General features: G+C 36.9%; 2 protein-coding genes across 3 annotated transcripts in view; one reads left to right on the top strand and one right to left on the bottom strand.

Moving 5' to 3' along the window:
* Positions 1 to 6,741, top strand: part of WWP1 (WW domain containing E3 ubiquitin protein ligase 1) — a 58,844-nt gene extending 52,103 nt beyond the window's left edge. For both annotated transcript variants that reach the window (XM_058020985.1, XM_058020978.1), the window contains exons 20-24: positions 167 to 287; positions 1,444 to 1,548; positions 2,898 to 2,994; positions 3,294 to 3,366; positions 4,578 to 6,741. In XM_058020985.1, the coding sequence (XP_057876968.1) occupies positions 167 to 287; positions 1,444 to 1,548; positions 2,898 to 2,994; positions 3,294 to 3,366; positions 4,578 to 4,677 (496 nt within the window). In that variant the 3' untranslated portion in view covers positions 4,678 to 6,741. The remainder of the gene's footprint in view (positions 1 to 166; positions 288 to 1,443; positions 1,549 to 2,897; positions 2,995 to 3,293; positions 3,367 to 4,577) is intronic.
* A 1,637-nt stretch (positions 6,742 to 8,378) lies between these two features.
* On the bottom strand, positions 8,379 to 22,444 carry RMDN1 (regulator of microtubule dynamics 1). The gene is made up of 10 exons (XM_058021018.1): positions 22,334 to 22,444; positions 21,601 to 21,712; positions 18,835 to 18,922; positions 17,718 to 17,877; positions 16,336 to 16,425; positions 15,647 to 15,702; positions 13,500 to 13,587; positions 11,921 to 11,951; positions 10,599 to 10,732; positions 8,379 to 8,579 (listed from the first exon to the last, which is right to left on the bottom strand). The coding sequence occupies exons 1-10, from the start codon at positions 22,442 to 22,444 to the stop codon at positions 8,541 to 8,543; spliced, it is 909 nt and encodes a 302-aa protein (XP_057877001.1). The 3' UTR covers positions 8,379 to 8,540.
* Positions 22,445 to 22,464: the final 20 nt, after the last annotated feature.

The raw sequence follows: 22,464 nt of genomic DNA, 5'->3' as shown, positions 1-22,464 counted from the left end.
TATAGTATAGTAGGTTACTTACAGTTAATGGAATTGAACAGTGTAAGAAGTGAAACTTGAGGGATTCTTACCTGATGGGAACACATACACACTCCTATGTGTTTGAACTTCTTCATGTTGAATGCTAATTGATGTTTAATTCATGTTTGGTTTTGTTCTATCCCAGGCTAATGGCAGAGTGGCGATTTTCTCGGGGAGTCAGAGAACAAACCAAAGCTTTTCTTGATGGTTTTAATGAAGTAGTTCCTCTACAATGGCTACATTATTTTGATGAAAAAGAACTGGAGGTGAGGTTTTTTATTCAGCATTTTTAGCTTTTGCAAAGGTAATGTGTATGGAGAGATTAAATGGATAGGTCAGGTTGAATCTCTCGTCTGCCCATGCTGCATTTGATAGCTTCTGGAACATGGAGAATTTATTAAGAGCAGTAGGATTAAATCATGATAAAAATTGAATCAATGTTCTTGAATCAGTGTTTTTATGTTCAGCATTAAAATGTATTTTTGAAAGTTTCTGTGAAAGTATATGAGATCACTGATGGACCTGTGAGTCACAGACTTTTCCCTCTGGGGTAGATGGGTAGAATTACTGTGTAACAGATGACAGAAGTTGATTGTAGTTCATAGTGATTGCTTAGGATCAAATGTAATGTCTAAGACAGGTTCTAGGGTTCTTATATTTAAAGCTTGGGGGAACCAACAAGGCATGGAATGGAACTTTGCAGATCCTCAGTATACAACCCAAGGGCTGATAACAGGGATTGCTTGCATGCTCCATGTTTACTTAACAATCAGCCTGGCCTGTGTTTACTCTTGGGGTTTGTCATCTGGAGTAGGGACAAAAGGCTCTGTAGTGCTGTGCTCGTTTATTTCTGTGTTATTTGACAACTTTCCCTGTATTTAATGAACAGTTTTCTGAAACCTTCTTAAGTTAAGTAGGGAGGATTTTTTTCTAAAAAAAAGACTTTGCTCAGTCTTATTCAGTGTTGAAAGCTTTGCCTTTAGAACTTTCAGATTTCATAGCTTCTTGTAATGAACAATTTTCAGACTTATACTTTTCAGTATGTTTTATCTTTATTAGTAGTAGCAGCAAATTAATCATCATCATTTTGGAATATGAGGTGAAGATTTAATGGAAAGGCTAACATACTCCTTAATATAAAAATTTCTCTTATGAAAAAGGTAGTAGCTTTTATTACTGAGATATTAGTTGGAAGATACCAAGTCTCTGGTATTCAGTCTTTCAGACCACTTATATACATACACAATTTTGGATAACTGTAAACTTAGGATAAAGGAAAATCTAATTGTGTAATAAAATTTAAAAAATTACCAGTCCTTTTTTCAGAGCAGAAACTTTCATTTTTGTTACCATGTCTCATACAAAATAGAAAATACACTTTAATTTTTGTGTTTAATGTAAATAAATTGTTGTCTTTTCTAGGTTATGCTCTGTGGTATGCAAGAAGTAGATTTAGCAGACTGGCAGAGGAACACTGTTTATCGTCATTACACGAGGAATAGCAAGCAGATCATATGGTTCTGGCAGGTATGTTAATCACTTACATTTCTGACTTCTGTAGGTTTTGTTTTGATCTGTAACACAAATGGTATGTGTAGTGGAGGGCTGTCCAAATGAAGAGTCTTACAGCTTCCTTTTTTTGTCTTTTCAGAGAAGGAAGGGAGGATTACTGGTCTTTAGGGAAGATACTTTAGGGTGAGAAATGGCAGACAGTTTCACACATTACATTTGGATGCTGGCTTATGAATATTTTCTTCTATATCTTGTCCTTACTGATTATTCAGTGAGGTTTATTTTATTCTTATGATCTACCTTCTAAATATTATTATGTGTAGTACACCTGAACATTTCATTTTCCAGTACCTGAAGGGAGCCTACAAGAAAGGAGGAGTGACTTTTTACTAGAGCATGTAGTGACAGGACAAGGGGAAGTGGATTCAAAGAGATAGTAGCTTTAGGTTAGTTATTAGGAGGAAGTCTTTGCTGTGAAGGTGGTGAGGCACTGAAATAGATTTTCCAGCAAAGCTATGGATGCCCCATCCCTGGAGGTGCTGAAGGCCAGGCTGCATGGAGCTCTGAGCAACCTGGTCTAGGGGAAAGTATGCCTGCTGTGGCAGAGGGGTTGAAACTGGATGATCTATAAGGTCCATTTCAACCCAAACCATTCTGATTCAGTGATCTAAAAATGTCACTTAGTACTTATGATTATTTGTCATACTAACTGGCTAATCTTCACTCACATTTTAATGGAGTTGGCTAAGGAAAACCCTCAAATACTATTCCGGCACTATTCTACAAATTTTCCTAAAGAGAAGTCAGACCTAGGGTCTTCCTGCCTTTTGAAAAACCACCATTTTAGAGATGCTTTTGACTAAGTTTCTCTGGGAAAGTGGTGCAAATCAGTTATTTCCTAACTTATTTATATCATAAGATCTGATGATAAATCTTTTTAAGATGCTTGGTACTGAAAGAATCTAAACCAGAAGTTTAAGTACCAACATTTATATGCAAGATTTTCTTAGTCTTGAAATACCCAGTCTGTGGCTAGACCAGTGCTGTGTTTAATAACAATGACAGTAGTCTTTATACAAAACATTGACATGATTTATATTTTAGTGTAGAATATAATAGGTAAGGATTCTTCTTATTTGCTGTTCCCAGCCTTCACATTGTAGTGGCTTACAGTGCATATAATCTGAAATCACTGTTCTTTTCTCTCCACCCCATTTTGCTAAAGTAAGGAAATGCAAGTAGGTGCTAAACAAGGTGGTGGTTTTTTAAATGGAATTATACTTTTTCAACCATTTCATGAGGTTTTTGGTTTTGTCCAGCTGTGTTAAAGCTTTTTATTAATTAATTTGAATTTCTATGCCTAGTTTGTAAAAGAAACAGACAATGAGGTTCGCATGCGACTTCTGCAGTTTGTCACTGGCACTTGCAGATTACCACTGGGTGGATTTGCTGAACTTATGGGTAAGTAAAAGGTGACCAGAACTGTTTTATATTGTCACTGTTTCATTTGCAAATGAACCATGTTGCAAGTGTATACATAAGAGGAACTTCATGTTCATCACCTTGGATCTAGAAGGGCTTTTATATCATAAATCCCTTGAATATGTTTATAAACTATTTGGAAATTAGCTTGTTTCTGTGAGAAGCATGTTCATGTAATTAATGAACTCTGCTGTGCCTGAGCTGTGTAGTGTTCACATATATATCCTGTATGGTACTTAAAAGGAACAGATTACACTTTTCAAAATCTTATTTTTTAGGAAGTAATGGTCCTCAGAAATTCTGCATTGAAAAAGTTGGTAAGGAAACCTGGTTACCAAGAAGTCACACTTGGTGAGTTGTTATGTGATAACTTTCTGTACCTTTACTAGTTTATCTCTTCCAGGCTTGCATTGGCCAAATCAAATGAAATGTAATTTGGATCAATTCTCTATCTCCATCTTCAGTTTCATTTGATTGCCCTCACATACCAGTATTGAAAACTTTCCCAGTTGCCCTCTTCTACAATTTTGCAACTGTGCTCAACAGTTTGTCAGTGTCAGATCTATCAAAAATATGAGAAATCCTTGCGTAGAACTGAAAGGTGCTTTCCTAATTCTGTTAGAGTATATTAAATAACTAAACAAGTCATGTTAGTAGTAGGCACATAGTTGTTTGGTAGAGTTATTATGAAGTAACATTATAGAAGATAAAATGTATAGTCACAAGAAGAAGTAGCATGAAAGAAATGACAGGAAACCTTCAAAAAGATGCTTAGCCAAGAATGCTGATACTTTTTCCCACCAGGCTTCAGATGGGCCATTATTGGCTTGGCATTCCTGTACATACTTAACTGGTGCATCAGGTACACAAATCAGTTTTTTATATAGACTGCAAAATGGACAGTTTCCTTTGGCAACCTGTGACAATAATGTTCCTTATATTTTTAAACTACTTAAGGGTATCCTTCATTTTACATTTTCTCCAATGGATTTTGTTTTGAGTGATGTTTGCAAGTGTTAAACATACCTTGTTTAGGATAATTTTGAGGAAGACATGGAATGAAATGTTTTGGCAGGAGTCTTTTAGGGCAAAGTTTACAGGGAAAAAACACCCACCTATATCCAAGCATGTGTAGGAAGGAGAAAAGTTCAGCTTTTTCATGCTGTTGTTGAAATTTGGAGATGCATCAAACTAGGATTAAACTTCATGCTGAAAATTTCCTTTTCTATGTATTACTCTTATAATCAATTATTATTGCAAGTGTGATGTTTTTATATTATATTTTTTGAAGTATTGTATTTTCCTGTATCTTGGACAGTCTTTCACCATTCTGGTTTTTCATCTGGTAATAGTCTTCTGTTTCTTAAAATATTGCTCTGAAACTTTGACTGTTTTTCTTTCTTGTAGACATGCCAAGGCAATGAGTTTGTGCTGATTGTTATTTCTTTTTTTCTAATTGTTAGATCAGAACATTTATAACTTCCACTATAACAACTAAGTTCTGTAGAGTTCTGCATGGGATTTAAGTAAACTTAACAAAATTCTGTTTTTTTCCTGCTCAGTTTTAATCGTTTGGATTTGCCACCATATAAAAGCTATGAACAACTAAAAGAGAAGTTGCTCTTTGCCATTGAAGAAACAGAGGGATTTGGACAAGAGTAGAAGTGACTTCTAGTCAAAAAGGATATCTTGAATAATAAAAGGCCCAGCCAACTAAAATTGCACACCTTATTGTATATAAGCTTTTTGTTCTGTACAGTGATCTTTCTGGAACTCTAAAAGTTTAATTGTTCTCTGTTCTTCCACAAATATATGCAAAACAGTTCAGCCTTTTCTACTTTTATTTATTGCCCTTTCAAAAGACCAGAAAAACCCCTCCATAAATTTTGAAAGCAGACAAGAGACTTATTTAAAATATATATATATATAAAAATATAAATATATATACTAATGGGCTCTAGTTTTATAGAGCTTTAAGTGTATGAAAAGTTGCAGCCATTTAAAAGGGCCTGGATTTGCTTTATCTTGGCTTTATCATTCAGAAAAATGTTTAAACTGCTCAGTGTTCTCTAAAGAAACATCTCCAAGTTTGTTTTACTGCATGGCTGTTCTAAAAGGTGTTAAAGGCTTAGGCCAAATGTATCCTAAATACGTAGAAAGATGCTGCTGGTATTTGAGACGACAGAATCTGTTCTTCTGTCAGTTTAATTTTTTAAATACATAAATAGCTGATATATCCCTCTCTACTGATGTAGCCAAGGTCATGAATAAAGCCTTTACTACTTGCACAGGAGTCATGTACAATGAGATGAATGTGATTTAATGTTGAAAGGAATTGGTGCCACTGTTCTGACTGCAGGAGCTGAACAGAGTATTTTAATTCATTTGAGCAGCATTGAAATTTGTTTACATAGTACCTTGGGTTATTACCACGAGGATGTTAGGTAATCTTCAAAGAAAAAATAATAAAAGAGAAAATACTACCCATTCTCTTCTTGGTCTGGTGTCTTGCAGGCTTTTTTTTTTTTAATTTGGTTTTGTTTTGTTTGGTTTCCCTTTTCAATCTGTGATGTCCTTTTTATAACTTTGTAGAGTTATGTTAATGTAAACTGAGCTATAAGGGTATACAAAAGGAAATGTGAATTTTGCTGCTTTGGTGTTCTTATTCAGTTTCAGATACTGGATTTAGTAAACTCAAATAAAATGAAAGTTACTTAAGCTTTGCACAGATAAAAATATTATTTAGTATTAAATACTCTCATTTCTCTAAAATTCTTAACTGAAATTTAGATGTATTTGAATAAAGTACATCTAAAACCTGTCATCCTTTTATGTAGATCAAGTTTGTCCTAAGTGCACAATAATATAAAAACATTTTAAAATTAGTTTTATTGGCATTTTATTGGCATATATTTGCTGAACTGCAAAGACATGTTTAAAAAAATACTAAAATTTAACACCTTATTCATGTGAATTATATTAAATGCTACTTTTAGCAAACTGTGCTTCCTTATTATAGAGTAAAAATGTGTTTTAAATCACCATTTGTAATATGCTTTAAATATTACCTGTAAATTCCATTACATTTAAATTACACAGAATTTTGTACACACATGATTTTAGAATATGATTCAACACACTTGTGTTAACATATCATATTGCACTGTTAAAAGTGTACATGCAGAAAAAACCAGCTATATCTGTTCATGTAACTTTCCAATGCAGCAGCTGAATTCTGCCAAAAGTTTATTTTTCTACATATTGGATTGTCTCAAGGCTTTGTATTCAATATGCACAGCTTACCCTGGAGCTGTAGCTGTACAGAGCTCTGGTCACAGCAGTGGTGCAGCGGGCCCAAACAGACTGCTGTCTTACATTAACTTTTCTGTAAGAGCTTCAGAAATTTCCACCACTTTGAGGGTTTTTCATACACCACCAAATATCTTTCGCAAAACCATTTTTATATAGCACTAAATTCATTTGAAGTGCAAATCCACGTAAATTATCACTTATGCTGGTCAGAATGGAGGAAGTTTAAGAAAACAAACCAAGAAGGTCAAAGGCCAGGCACCAGAGTGTGTGTGTCACTTGCCTAAAAGACAAGGAGGGCTAAATGTCACAGTTAATGAATTTGCACTAATGAATTACTTGGTGACCCACTACCAACTGCTGAATTTTGTGAATCTGTGAGTAACTGAACGAAATAAAAAAGACAGCACACCACAAGGATGTAGTTGTTTTATTGTTTTGGTAACTTCAGCTGTCTCATACCTGCAGTGGTTTTTCCTGGGGGTAAGGATTAGTAATCATGAAAAAACCAAATCCAGTAGCTTTCTGTCCCTGTGTATGACCTGTGAATTGGTGTCAAGTGCCTGACTGAAAGAATGACTGGAGAAAAAGAAAGCAAAATAATACACCTGTGTGCATGTGTGTACAATACTGGCATTTTCTGGGAATTTCAGATAGACGGTGTTGTATTTTTTTCTTTTCCCACTTGAATTCCCCATATTTCACCTATACTTGGGGAGAGTGAGTAAGACAGCAAAAAGAGGGAAGGCAGCAGGGAAGGTTGGAGATCAGACCAGGGAAGTAATACGACTTGAAGGAGCGGTTGTGTAGTTGATGGGTTTTGTTGCTTCCTTTCTTTCTGCAACTGAGCTGCTTTTCACTACACACTTCACAGCTGTTACTTTGGATATTCTTCCTTTGTGCAGCAGTAGAAAAGGCACCTAAATAAAGATGCCTCTGCCACAAAGCTACTGGAAGCAACTATGCAGATGTTTTGGTAGAATATGAATGCACAAAATTCTCTCTCAAACACTCTATCACCCACCCTGAGACACTGTAACATAGAGGACTTCATTATGATGCTCTACTAATAGAAAAATAATAGTTACTTTATGGTAGTTGGGAAAACCCTGTTTTAACTGTAGTTTTGTGGCATCAGGCCTCAGATTCTCTCTCAATCATGAAATTTTACTACTGACTTAGCTTGGTTTGTTAGTCTAAGCAATTTATGCTGTTCTTCATCTTACTCCTAGAATTACAATACCCTTTTTCTAGTATAGTAAATACTAGGTATTTTCTAGTAATTTTATTTTTAGGCTGTTCTATTGAGAATACCACATGTTTGGTATTTCTTCATTCTTTGGTCCACTTTTTCTCGTGGGTAATTGGAATATATTGTTTGGCTGGACACCTAATTTAGATGACTTCGTATTTCTGATGAAAATTCCTGCCAACACAGTAGAAGGACCAAGAAGAAAGTTTTATGTCTACAAACAGAAGTCCATATCGTTCCACAGTAGTTACTGTCTAATGTACTGGGAGTGTATTTCTCCTGTTGTTACAGTCTAGGGTAAAGTATGTGTGCTCAGCAGACATTTACAGCCACTAAATCATCACAAAGCTTCTCACTGCACGTGCTGGTATCACCCATAAAGGGATTTTCTTAGATGTTCCCTACTTGTTCTTTTTTCCTTCATTTTTTATTTTAAACCACAACACTTTCTGCAAAGTCAAACACTAGCATTTAAGAGCATTGGAATTAAGATAGTGCAGCCTTAATAATAAATCTGTAGGAGTATCTATTACTCTTGAAGGCCATTGAACCTCACAAGAAAACACTGTAGAAAAAAACTGCAAGATTATAATTATGTCATCACCCTGTCCCTCCTTTCTTTAAACTTATGCTAGTCACATTTCTTATTATTTCTCATAAATAACTTGTAGTTTAGAAGTGTAAAAAACTTAATTTAAACCCCAGGCTATCACTCTCCCAGCCTTTTCTGTCTAACTATTGACCCTGCTTGTGAATGAAGACCCCTTCATTCCCATGTAAATGAACACACAGGATCACATAATGAAACAGATCTTTCAGTTCAGATTTTAATAGAAATGAGAGGGAGACAGAAGGTCTGAGCTGTACTTTTAGTAACAGCTTCAGTAAACTGAAGTAGTATTTGGGGCCTTTTTCCTATGCTGCTGAAACCTGAGGCACTTACTTCCCATTATCTTGTTTCTTCTTATATAGAATTAAGCAGCTCCAAAGCTTCTTTCTGCACCTGAAAGAAATAAATGTAACATAACAGTCCCAGATAGTTACAGTCTCTTCTAGCAAAACTTCCCCCAAAAGTACCCAAATGTTTCCCTGCAGCTGTGACAGTCCTAGGACGAGTCATTTTTCTTCCGTAGTTTAAGATGCTCAATACTTGAAATATGAATCAGAATAAATCACTTAAGCCAGTGTCTTCACTGTCATTCACTTACTACATAAATGAAGTTTATTTGTGTTGAATACAGACACTAGTTCTTGATTTGCTGCAGTCCAATAGGAGCATGCAGGAAACTGTCCTACCTCTAACCATGCCAAACCAGCCTAGGGATTTCAACACTTTAGACAGCAACTAAGAAGTGAGACCATTTCTGAGGCTCTGTTTGCCTAAGGTTTCCAGCTAAAACCTAGTAAAATTTTAATATGGTCTCTAACATTCATATTAAAACACTCCCCAACAACAAACTGAACAGCAAAAAAATCTCAACACCCTCTCCTCCCTTTTCAAACCACAAAAAACCTCCATCCCAACAATGGTACTGACATAGCAAGCCATGCAGACAGTGTAAGCCAGAAAACCTCTGAGTATCTGGGGTAACAAATGTTCAGAAAACCTAGTTATGCTGAAACAAGATTCAAATGTCTTTGCACAGGCCAGTTCCCTTCATAGTGGACTACCAAGTCTAGTTCCCAATGAATTTTGCATTTAACACCCAGAGAATGGAGAGAATGCTGCCTTTCTCAGTTCAGCAGCTCTGCACCCCTCTAAGAGATTAAGAAATAGATGTCAGTACCAGGAGGCCACAAGTAGCTGAAGCAGATCAGTGGTTTAACAATTTGGCCACTGCACAAAATTCACTCCTGACTATACTTTTTGAATGATTCCTAAAGAAAAACAAGTATTTGGCATCACTGGTTTCATGTGTGCCTCTGGCTACTAGTAACTGTCAGAAGAACTGACCAATTCCTTACACACCTGAGACCACTACTCCTTTAGGCTATTAAATTCCTAAACATTGTGCAAGGCACTAGAGGAATGCAAGACTTGTTTTTCCAGTGAAAGATGTTACTAAAGGAACTCAGTTTTGGAAGAAACAGTTTCAGGCTTACTAGCAAGTGTACAGAGGGATTCTGAAACACTGTCTCAGTAGTGTTTTTTTCTGAGGTGTGAAATGCAAAATCCTACCAAAGTATTTCTTATGTTGGACATTCACAGTGCTGCATCTCAACTGCAGCTTTAATGCTAAATGAAATAGAGGTCAATCAACCATAAAAAAGTCAAATGCAAATTGAGGCTTTGTTAGTTGTGATGCTAACAGGATTGTTTCTGAAAGGTAACTGCAATTGCATTGGTTTATACTAAATGCATTATGAACAAGTCCAATGGATTACCTCTCTTGTAAGTTCTTTGAATGTTTAGGTAGGAAGCAGATGCCTACCCTCCCAACCAAAATCCTTCTGCAGAGTTTTAAAGGGTAATTAAGTGACTCATGACATCTAGCACTGGAGATCTGCTGTCAAAGATACATTACCTTCATTTGTCTTACTCAAATCATCTGAATCTCTCCCTAGGGGCCTGGAAAGGACTGCAATGTTAAAGTTTTGTTACATCTGGGTTTTTTCTTCCTTGTGTTCCCATGATTGTGAGCTATTCCAAAATGTAATTCCTACCTTACCCATTTCAGGCACATGAAAGGTGATTCTGTGTTCACACAGAAACAGGCTAGTGAGGTGCTTGTGTGACCTTCAGTAACACAGCTAAGGCTGGGTTGTTGTTGGCACTATGGAACTACCATGAAGAAGAAAGGGTAACAGTTCTCTGCTATGAATAAAACAGAGTATTTCCAACCACAGTTTCCAGAGGTGGCTAGTAACATACTAGAATTTTTTTAGTGCTGATGTGATTCTGAGTTAAAGGTGCTGAACTATAAGTTGCCCTGAGTTACTTTTATAAGACATTCCACTGCCATGATGTCATACATATTGGATACAATATATGATTGTATGATCACAGTTCTTAACTTCCCACCTGTTTGTCCTCCTCTGTCTGTGCAGGATACTCCTTTGCTTTGCTTAACCACAGAAGAGCCATTTTCTTATTGTTTAACTTCAAGTATGTTTTCCCCAAAAAGAGCAAATTTTTGCTGTAGAAATTTGGATCAGCTGCATAGAGACAGAGGAAAAGCTTCAGATGAGAATTAGCAGCATATTATACTTTGATACTTGTTTTAGAAAACATGGTTTGGCTTTGGATAAGAAAGAAGTAAATGTAAAACTTTCACTTGTTAGATTTTTTTTTTCTTCTCATAAACAATTATATTAATTAGCAGCTTGCTAGTTAATATACTAAATGACACTAAATTCCTCAGAAAGAGCAAAGCAGTGAGCTTAAAGCACAACAGCTTTGCTGTGCAGGTTTTGGGCTTTTCTCGACTTAGGAGGTACAACAGGCAATGCAACCAGCTTAGCAGGTATAGGCAAGGGAAAATGGGGCACATTTGCTAGCACATACAGACACCAGCTTAATTTTCGCTGCGCAGAAGAAACATTTTTCAAGGAGAGATTTTAACCTTGCTTTTGTAAAGCATCATTCCCTATTAAAGACTAATCTTGCCTGCTGTTCATATTTACAGCACAGGCTTTCTCTACTGCTGGATTTAAGGTCAGGTTTCGAAACATATGGAGGTGTTTTGGAGGCAAATTTTGAGATGAAGTTCACTGTTCCAGTTCACAGCTGCATTACCTGACACTCGGGAAGACACACTATGAGCCTTTCCTCTAATCTTCAATAACTTAACTATGTACAAATCTTTCATAGAACACTGTCCTCCCTTGTCTTCCTTTATCTTTCAGCTAGTGAGTTTTGCTTATGGCTTCACTCCTGGAGAAATAACATGTTCATATTTTATTTTAAATCATGTGCACAGTTTAACTGTCAGATTGGCATAATACCTTCTGAAATAATAAAAAGTCTGCTTTTTCTGTTTTCTATTTAGAATACAGAGGATTTTTGAACTCTAAGAAAATTCTGAAAAAGTAACACAGAATTCCCTTTTTTGATTTCTGCTGCCTCCCTGTACTCCTGTTGAATTCCTTAGGGAAGAGTACTTAATTCTCAGGAAGGTATGAATTTCACTTTGGTATTTATACTAGATGTGTAACATACTGATAAAATATTGCAATGTAAGAACTCAGTGTGCTGAGGGGCACACCACATTTATCAGCTGATCATATTATACTGTTTTGGGTTTGGTGACTACAGTTACTAAGGTAATACTGACAGCTAGAGGTTTGCTGGAAGTCATCAATCCTAAAATATATTTTTCAGTCAAAATGAGCCACAGGTCTTACCTTCTTCTGCCATGTGGAAGTAACGAAGAGCCTGTAAAACACAAAGTTGTATTCTTTAAAGTGGAGAATAAACTCAACACAATAGTCAAGCTGAAGTCTTATGCACATACCCAAAGGAGTTCCTGTCCATGATATTATTTTTATTAATTCAGCATGCTACTGATGTCCAGTTAGATTTGACATCATCTCAAAAGAACTAGTACTTACCCAACTATCCCCCTACTACTTTTTCCCTAAGCATAGTACCTCCTATTTGTTCCTGTCAAACTGGATTGTGTTTTTCCAATTCAACTTGTCAAGATAAATTTTGGATTTTGTTTGTACTATCCAGCACATCTGCAGTTTTCTCCATCTATTTCTCATGTATAAATTTAATAGATGAAAAAAACCTTATTATTTGGGTCATTAATAAATACTGGAGAGAGAACTGACTCCCACAGAGCACCAGTCAGTAACCTCTCCTGCATAAGGATAAACATCTGTGATATCTACACATTTTCCATAAGTTTCCCATCCAAAATTTCATCCCTATCTTTTCCGAATGGTAGCAGGGGGAGGGAAAAAGCTCTCACAGAACTTGAAAGTATGGATGTATCTACAAAACAGTTTTTGTACTGAAACTGCAGAAATCTTACCAGTACAAGTTTACTTCTTCAGCAAATTTAAGTGCTACAGAACTGAATGCTGGGACTGGCATTATTCTGGCAATATTTGAAATCCTGGCTGACGCTTTGTATTCTTCTGAGAGTGGTTTTTCAGGAAAACTTACAGGCTTGACATTCCATTAAAGAGTTTTATTTCTTTTTCAAATAGCTCTTAATTTGTTTTTTGTGTAACAGCAAGCAGCCTGCCCACCCTCACTTTAAGAGAACAAAAGAGTTATTGGTTGCTCTAAACAAACAAAGATTAAAACAGCTGCACCAGTTTTTTCTATTACCAATTTAATTGTCAAGCTTCTATATATGTATGGGTGTTTAAATAAGATGCACACTGGTTTAGATGCACTATTTTAAAGGATTAACATCTTGCTAGTATGTTGTAGGGTATATGGCAGCAAGAATGTTCATGGAAAAGAGGAACAAAAGTACTTTCAAGTGAAAAAAGCCCACACCACACGTGGCCAGAGAATTAAAGGGTATTTGTTCATCTTAAGTAACAAAGCGAGCTGTTGCTTTTTGCATTTAATATAAGGGGACAAATTCTGTTAACTAGCAAATAGGTGCATGGCATAACACCACCATAAAAATCATCAGCACTGGACTAGTACAGGCAGTTATCTCCAACAGGGCACCACAGTAAGTACAAGCTAAGTTACCTATAGTTTATTATTTTCTCATGCAAAAACTACCAAAAAATTTTACACTATTCTGTATGTGCTACAGCTGAAGAAAATTAAAGGTTTTTATGTTTTTAGATACCTCTCACTCTCATGTTCTCATTTTATTATTGACAGTTGTAAAATCACAACTCCATGCCTACTGCATAATCTGAGGTCAGTTTTTGTCAGGAAAATAAGTACAAAGTGTAACATCAGCTTTGTGGGGGGAATAACCATCTGTGAAATATTTTCATACTCTACCTCTTGAAATGTGGAAGTTGGTGGTGTGGCAAACAGTGTTGCAGCTATTTTTCTTTGGTACCATGGCATCTCAGCAAAAGAGTAACACCTGAAGGAAAAAGCAACATTTATATCTACCCTTCACATTTCACTTGTTTTCAAACAACAGTCTCAGAATTGTTGTTGGACATAAAAACTGGATGTCCTAATTGTTGGTGCCAAGAGTCAAAACTGCAGACGCACTGCAAGTTCTATAAGCATGTTCTTACACCTATAAACAAAAATACAAGATGCCTGAAGCTGCTACTAAAGAAGTTTTGGTGTGTCTTTTACTGGGAACTAACTACATTAGCTAAAACTGGAACAATTACTAAGAATGAAACAGATTTTGAGCTTGAATGATTTTCATGATTTATTTATATTTTGCTCTAATGTATTTGCAAAAGCAACACAACTGAATAATGTCATTGCCTTACCTCAACACTACTTTGATTTTCTCAATTATTAATATAAAGTAGATCTGCAGTACATTCCTGAGACTCTGATCTATAAGAATGAAAATAAATTCAAGAATCAAACCACTGTGCTCTAGGCTAAGCCATGCTTTGCTGGTTTTCTATCTACTAAATAACACAGGTAATCAATCAGTCACCTATCTTATTGGTGCTGGAAGGATTAAACATTTCTATTGAAGCATTTCAAGTGCACTGAACATTCTGAGTGCAAACATTAAACAATGATATTCCCTTTGGCAGCCTCCCACAATGAGATTACAATTGCTATTAACTGTGTAAAATAGAGCATTCTAGAGGAGGTGAAAAACTAGTAACTGTAAATGTTTGGAGGAGAGGCAGGCAAGACATGGAATACACTGCTGGACTTAAAATGCTGTCATTAGACGTGCCTTACCAGAAACAGATTTAGTCCTGAACAGATCAGAAAGAGGAGAGGAAATACTCAAGAACTGGCTGATACTAAATGCCAGTTTCAAATCAAGATGGCTCTGGAATTCAGTAAGGAGTAGATTTAAATATACAACATGGGAATATTTTAGAGCCAAAAGCAGCATTAATCTAACATTTCTGATAATATTTTCTAATTTTCCTTGGAAACAATGTCTGAAGTACTCTCCAGAACAAGCTTCCTATCTCAAAATGTACTTTGAGGCTTAGTCAGTTGGTAGCATGTACTTCTGCTTAAAAATCTGGACTTATTGCAATGGAAATCATGTGGGAATGAATGGTGGATTCCAAAGGTTCTGAACTAGTAAAAAACTCTGGAGCATTTATCATTATAATTTTCTTTGATACTTAGGATCAAAAAAAAAACATGGAAAAATTGACTGTGGGTTTTAGTATTCTTTTAGGCTAAAAATACATTACCTTTCTTTATTTTCAATCTCTCAATCTTACAATAGAGATCTCTGGTAAATCAATGTGACATCTTTGGTCTTTTTCAGACAAATAAGCAAAAGTGCTGTCTCGAGTCTCTCACTAACATGTACAGGATATTGCTTTCCATCACACCACTTGCACAGAATACCCTGGGTTAGTATGGAAAGTTCTATTTCTAGTCCATTTACCTGCTATGTAACAGTAACTCTTAGTATCATTTTCATTGAGAAGTAAATTAAATTTCAATGATTTTTGGTTAATATATATGCATTTATAAGCTCCCTTTATTTAATATAACTTTTAAAATACTGTTTCCTGACAGATAGTAAAAAAAAATATTTTCAGAATACATCAAATTTTTGATAGCTTTTCAGGGACTGTATTAAGTTGCAGCCATCACTGAAATTCAATGTAAAAGTCAGTGCTGAGTTTTGAACCCATTCATAATCCAGAAAAAAATGAGCAACTACTTGCTATCACTGATGCCCACTGTAGATTCCATGAAGCAAACTTAACATCTGCAAAAGGACTTTTTAGCAGTTCCATACAAATAAATTAAATAAACAATTATTTTTCATCTTTTACAACTGCATAAGAATTGCTAGACTTTTTCAAGGCATGACTTCCTATATCTGTTCAATATGTTTTCATGCTTGCATCAATTACAAGCACATTCTATATTATTCCAAGCAGTTCTGCAATTAATGCAAGATATTTTATACTCTTGCATTTTTCTGTGCCATGTGCTAACTTTAGTTCGAAAATACATCTTACCAAATCCCTATAAGATGAATTGTTGTAGCATCTTTTGGATTCAGTTCAACGGCTCTCTGGTGTGGGAAGAAAAAAACAACACAATATGTAAAGAAGTCATTCTGACACATGGATTAAAATATATTTAAAAATAGACTTGTTAGCATACTGTTAATAAAACCAGACTGTGGTATGTAGAATTTCAAGGCAACACACCACTTACTCAGTGCACAACTTAATCAGCTCACCTCCAAAAGTCTGATGACACTGACAGATGTCTAGCACATCTCACTGCATTTGAGACTTGGCATGTCTAGATTTTTATATAACCTCTGGTGATATAAAATTAGTAGTTCTTCATCTTCTCCAGTATTTGTCCTTTACTGTTACATAATCCACAGTTAAAAGGACAGCCACACTGGCATTTCTCAATATCACAGTTACAACTGATCTAGTCCTAAGAGGTGTCTAAAGCACTTTAGCTATTTCAAGACTCCCTTCTAAAGTGACTTAGTTAACTGCAGGACAGAATTTGTACTCCGTGTTTCTGGGGCATTTCTGGAGCATATGTCACAGTAACCCAAAAACCAAAGTGCTACTAGGAAGTCTGAAGAGAAGTATGCTTTCAATATTTCACCAAAAAATCAGTTACCAGCTGTCACACAATATACATACACATTAATCTTGTCATATGCAAAAAACTGCATTACCTGGAAATGCTCTTTGATGATAATTGCATTTCCAATTTTAGTCTTGATTCCTTCATAGTCCCCAACATCACTGAGGCAAATTCCATACCACTGTAATTCAAATAAGAAGAAAACATTTAATACAGCACTATATTAACAGTACCCTTTAAAAAACTTCCAAGCAGAACAGCTGCCACTGCCACAAACAACCACCAGCAGTGCTGCAGTTCATGTTTATTTCATTAAGTTGCTGCTAAATGGTTCATTTTGTTACACTCCCACATTTTCCCCAAGTTGGTTTTTCCGTAAGTTGTACCCTCCCTTAAAGCTGTCCCGCAAGAATTTCCCTCCCTTTGTTCCAGTCTCCTCCCTGCCTGTCAAGGTAACCCTGCCAATGACCCCTGGACCAATCCCTGATTGAAACCCCACTTAGAAATCCCCTCATCCATTGGCCCACGTGACCTTTCCCTCTCCTCCCCCTGTCCTGACTGAGGGTTAATGTAATCCCCTCACTCCTCCCCTGAGGATTCCCTATTGGTTAACTGTTTGTATCCACCCCCTGAACAAAACCCCTTCCATATGAGGACAGGGTGCTCTTTTCGTCCTGCTTCCTCCACCTGGAATAAACTTTCCCAGTGGAACCTCAAGACAAAGAGTCTCCTCCTTCCTTCTTCACCTGGTCTCTGCTGTGGCTGTAGCAGTGTGCACTGCAGAGTTTGAAGCTCTTTAGGTTCAGCTGTGGGCAAACCCCAGTCCCCAGCTGTTCCCCACTCCTGTTGTGGCTACTGGAGTGTACAGAGCTAGCCCAGGTTCTGGCGAGCTTCAGCACAGCAGTAAGAATTTGTTGTGAACAGCTTGATCAACATCAGAGCAAGCTGCTGGTCTGCAGACTGCATGTGTAAAGGGAATTAATGTCCTCTCCTGATCCAAGATACCAAGGCAAGTTACTACATTTTGCTGCCTCTTTGCCTGTGAGAAAAGCAGCACACATAAACCTCCCCCCCCGCAAAAATAATGGGGGGCAGAATGTAGCCAGGGCCTGAAATATTTCCAGTGAAACTCTACAGAGCCCAGAAAAGGCATGCTGAATGTGTGACATACAACATTTCAACATTTTTAAGGCGAGGTTGGGATAGGAGGAGCTGATTTCATCAGCTGTTATCACCCTGACCAGTCACTTCTTTCCATGGTCCTGCACTGAAAGTTTCTGCTTCCCTAGAGGAAGTTTACCTGGAAAAGTCTGAACTCAGATCTTCCAAAAACTTCCGGAAGAATTAGAAGTCTCATTCATTCTCAACTGAAAAGCTAAATTATGCTAAAGTTTCCTCAAACAGCACAATGACATGTGTTCTATTTTCTGTAAGCAGAAATCAACAAGATTTCTGTTATTTTGCAAGGCTCACCTTGTGCGCTGCAAAATTTGATTCGTTTCTCTCCAGTGCCTTTTTTGCATACTCAAGGGAGTCATATGTCAGTTTTTTCTTCTCCTCTGCAGAAGTACTACCAAGCTGAGCCAGATCCCGTGATGACCGTGCCAGCCGCCATAACAACTCTGCATCATCGCTGGTTAGGAACAGAAACAGTGAATTTTTAAAGCAATCAGAGAAACAAAGCAAAAAAAGAATATTTTAAAGTGTATCTCAAGTGGGTGATAGGACAACAGTGAATCATCTGTCATGCTATGCTATGGGCAACTCCAAGGTAACAAACAGCAAATGAAAGCCCACTATTACAGACTGTCTGACAGTACCTTTGGCTGCCATTCTGGTCTGCAAAGCAAACACATCTGCAGGAAAGGTTTTTGTTTTCTCCAAAAAAAGGACAGATTTAAGAAACCCCAATGGTACCACTCAAAACACCAGAAGGAAAAAGAGGGCTACTCTCTTCTTAGCTAGATGGTATTTTTTCCAGCACTCTGCTGATTTGTATTGATGTCTACTTGGAATACTTAAATTTTTATGTGTTTTATTTTCCTTCTAATTGTATTCAAATTATTAAATTCTTCCTAGAAAAACAGTGGAAAAAGCACAGATTAGCTGTACCACCATCACATAAACCTGTATCTAAATATATATAAATATATATTTATTTATATAATTTACCAAATGGTGTATTGTAGGTTACTGTCCAAGCTTATGGATCTTAAGTTTCATTTTGTTAACATACTGCTTTGGAACACTGATTACACTTGATTATACTTTAGATAACTACCACTGGCTTGCTAATTTAATAGAGACTTTAATATCTTTCAGAATTTTGCAGTGTATTCTAAGGGATTCTTAAAGTAATGAACAACCATGACTAAAAAACTTGAATGTTAACCCTCACCTTCTAGAACTATCAGTTCTTTCTTCATTCATTTTTCCATCAGGAGGAAAAAGATCACAAGTCCTTCCTTCCTACTTACTTAAGGGTGAAAAATAGGTTTTCCAGCATTCCACAATGAGTATATCAATTGAAAAACTGATACAGAAGAGCACAGAAAAGCAGCTACACTAATGTCCCAAGGCAATGAAGTACCTGTTTTTATGCTGAACCAGCAACCGATACAGCTTTTCAGTTTCTCCACTCCCATACAGGTAGTCTGCTTGTTCAATCACATCTTCCACTTATGAAGGAATTAAAATTGTGAAAACAGAAGAACGAATGGTAGTTAGTTAAGACATCATCACCAAAACATTTTAAAGCAAGACAACTTAGCTGAAAACAACGTAGCTCATTTTTAGGCCATCACTTCAAAGTTACAAGCACAGCAGGATTGAGTAAGCAGCATGCACAATGCACAACGAGGATGACAACTGGTGCCTCTCCAGTGAGTCTACAACAGCTTTCAGCATGACAGCTTTGGCTGCTGGACAGATTTAACATCCCAAGGTGTCTTTCTCAGTGCATCAGACTACTAGAAATAAGTTATTTTTTAACTTGTGAAAATGGTAGAAGAGAAAAAAAAAGTATGGAAAATGGATGAGGAGAGCAAGTGCAGTACAGAGTTGAGAGTAACAAAGCCCCTTCATTAGTATATGTAAAGAATTTAAATCTTACAATAACAATGAAAAACCTTCAACTTTTAAAAATATTATTCATTCTCAATATGGTTCCACAGTTTAGCCAGAACATTACTGCAGTTTGAGTGAGTCCTATTATTTACTCAGAAGCCAAAACAAAACATTGCTTAAAGGTTTTCTGACCGAAGTCCAAAGGATTTTCCCAAATACAACCCCAAAAAAGACAATCTACTGAAACTCCTGTGTGTTTAAGATACTAACAGCAAAAATAATTTTGAAAATCAGAATTCGCTTTCTAGAATATCAACTTATGAACTAAGTTCCATTATTTTTATGCTTTTTCCAGAAAATACTCTGAAACACAACAGTGGTGGGGAAATATAATTTCCACAACTGCATGAATATAATAATATATGAATAATATATAAATAAATATAGCACTTGGAACAGCATACAGGAAACAGAATTATCAAACACACACTATAGAGGATTATAGCATGAACAAGGATAGAATTAGAAGGAGAAATACCCAAAGGGAAGCAGATGGGTAATTTTGTTGATGCATGTAAATGTACAGGAGAAGAACAAGCTTCAAGTTTACTCTTCTGCCAACATCAAAGCATTAAAAAAATAGCTCTTAAGTCAAAAGCCTTGTCTAATTTTTTACAGACCTACCTTTGCTTATTGTCTCTTTGGTGTTACTCCTGGGTCCATGATCAAACTCAGAAGTCAAAACATAAGTTCTAACCCCTTTCATAAAAATTAATCATGTTTATAAGGTTTTTTTTTCAAGTTGCCTGCTAAATATGGTAGCCAATTTAAAGTCAACACAGTTTTCTTTATAGAAGCAAAACATTGAAGGCAACTGAACACAAAAGCCTCCTCTTCAGCTTGAAAATATTCTAGAATATCAATCAGTGCATTCTGGATAATTTTTAACCTTGCTGTCTCTAAATGTCTTCTTTCAACCCTTTCAAAGATAAGATAATGGTCTATGTGGGCTTTGGATTTTAGTGTCCAAAATGAGCTTCATGGTACATCTTCAGTATGATCTTCACTAAATAGTTATGTTTGCTTGCTGACCTGAACACTACTAACATATCTAAAGACTAAATGCTCAGAACTCAAAACTTCTGAATGCATTTCCCACAAGGTGTTTTATGCAAATGATTATATTTTTATTACTTTAGAGTAATTTTCATGTATTTCTGTTTTATCCTTGTTTTTACCATATTTATCACATCTTTTATAGAAAGCCCATTAGCATTGCTTTTCTTGGCAATGTAAATGTCAGATTCATGTGGGAGCACTGAAAAGACCAACTAAGCAAATCTTTATGTTCCTCATAAGAAATGATGAATTCTTTATTCCTCATTATTATTATTTCTTAATTGTGTAGAGTAGCTACTTCAGATCTACTCACTGATACTCCTGTACATGAAACAGCTCCTTATCCTTTTAGAAATTTATTCTCTGAATTTTTATTTCTCTCTGCATAAACATCTAAGATCTTCCTCTTTTTCCGACACAGAGAAACAGACTACCTGAACTGGCTACTACCTCAACTATGCAGTGAGCAAGCACCCAGTTCAGGCTCATTCTCCTTTCAGTAAGGATTACTCTGAAATTCCTTATTTAGACAGGAAGTTTTAAGTCTGCAACAATATCCCCTTTTAAGATATTGTTACTGTCCTTTCCACAGTGAGTCTATTCTTACGCAAAGGATACAAAAAAACATTTTACCACTTGTTAAATTGTTTTCTAGTCGGTAAAGCAAGGCTTTGCTTCCTGCATTTTAGTGTTAGGGAGATAGAAGATATTTCTCAATTTTATATGAGGAGCTCTCTTGGTATTGCTCAACTAGATTAAACAGAGATTACACAGTGTTCATACTGAAAATCTCAACTAGCTAAAATTTATAGAAATATATTAAGTTTTGCTCTGCATTCCTAACAGACCCATTAACACTTAATTAAAGAGTAAATAACAGTAATTAAAGATTGGGCAACCAATTAGTTATTATCCACCTTGTGCATGTGGTCTATCCCTGACAGGATGAGCTATTAATCTGCTTTCAGTTATACCTGAAATAATCACTTGTTGAAGTGCTACCACATCACCCATAACCAATTCAAAAGCATCCTATCATGGAATGACACTGCATGCAGTCTTAATGGAAAAAATCAAAAGCATTACACCATTTTCCTCTATAATTCTGGTACTAAAAATTTTAAGTTTCATATCAGAATACCCAATATACTTCAAAATTAGAAAATATTACCTTTGAAGCTTGCATGAACCTCAGCAAAGCCAGAAATCAGTTTATGAGCTTCATAAACCAAAAAGGAGCCAGTTGAAAGCACAACTCCTCTCTGAAGGTTTTTCCTAAGCACCTGTGTAGGATCATAAGATAAGATATTAATGAACATTATCACTCCGAGTCAAAAAAGGTTTTTCTTGTCTGTATCACGGGTTATATTTCAGATTCTGAGCAAAAAAAAGACTTTACAATTTTAAAAAAATCTTCATAATACAAAATGTCACTTCATCAAGCAAGGATTTGAAGCATATTCACCAGAAGCTCACGATTACGCCTGAAATCGAACAGAGCACTAGACTGGACACAAACCGTGAGTACGGAGCAAACACAAGGTTTGAAGCAAAAATCAAATGCGTACTGCTCAAACGAGCCCAGGGCTGCTTTCACACAAACAAACCATTCCTTCGCTACGCCCCGCGGTGCCGGAGCCTCCGCCCGCCTCCCTCCTGCCGCGGGGGCGAGCGGCGGCCACACCCGTGGGAATCGGAGTGGATTCGGCTGGAAGAGGCCTCTGGATCACCGAGTCCAACCTCCGAGCGAACCCCACCGCGCCAAATACAGCCCGGCACTGAGCACCACGGCCGGACTTCCCCAAACACCTCCAGGCTCGGTGACTCCCCAGCCCCCGGGCAGCGCATTCCAAGCAGTCCCTGGAAGCGGCCGCGCTCCCCGCATCGAGCGGCACCCCGGCTACCTGAGTCCCCCGGCCGCGGGGGCCGCCCATCGCCTCTCGCCGGAGCGCTGTCCCCAGGCCGGCGGGGCCGCGGCGGAAGGGCCGCGCCAGCGCCGCCATGAGCGCCGCCATCGCCGCTGCCAGCACCGCCC

The sequence above is a fragment of the Melospiza georgiana genome, chromosome 1 (assembly GCF_028018845.1).
Source record: "Melospiza georgiana isolate bMelGeo1 chromosome 1, bMelGeo1.pri, whole genome shotgun sequence".
Taxonomy (NCBI): domain Eukaryota; kingdom Metazoa; phylum Chordata; class Aves; order Passeriformes; family Passerellidae; genus Melospiza; species Melospiza georgiana.
The sequence above is the reverse complement of the archived record's forward strand: the minus strand, read 5'-3'. Positions and strand labels throughout refer to the sequence as shown.

Excerpts from the sequence above, each read along its gene's own strand:
- RMDN1 (XM_058021018.1), bottom strand. The coding sequence starts at position 22,444 with ATGGCGGCGCTCATGGCGGCGCTGGCGCGGCCCTTCCGCCGCGGCCCC. Across the intron at positions 16,426-17,717 it reads CAAATTTTGCAGCGCACAAG|TGGTATGGAATTTGCCTCAG; the intron begins GTGAGCCTTGCA and ends TTTGAATTACAG. Across the intron at positions 13,588-15,646 it reads ATTCATCTTATAGGGATTTG|GTGTTACTCTTTTGCTGAGA; the intron begins GTAAGATGTATT and ends TTTTTCCTTCAG.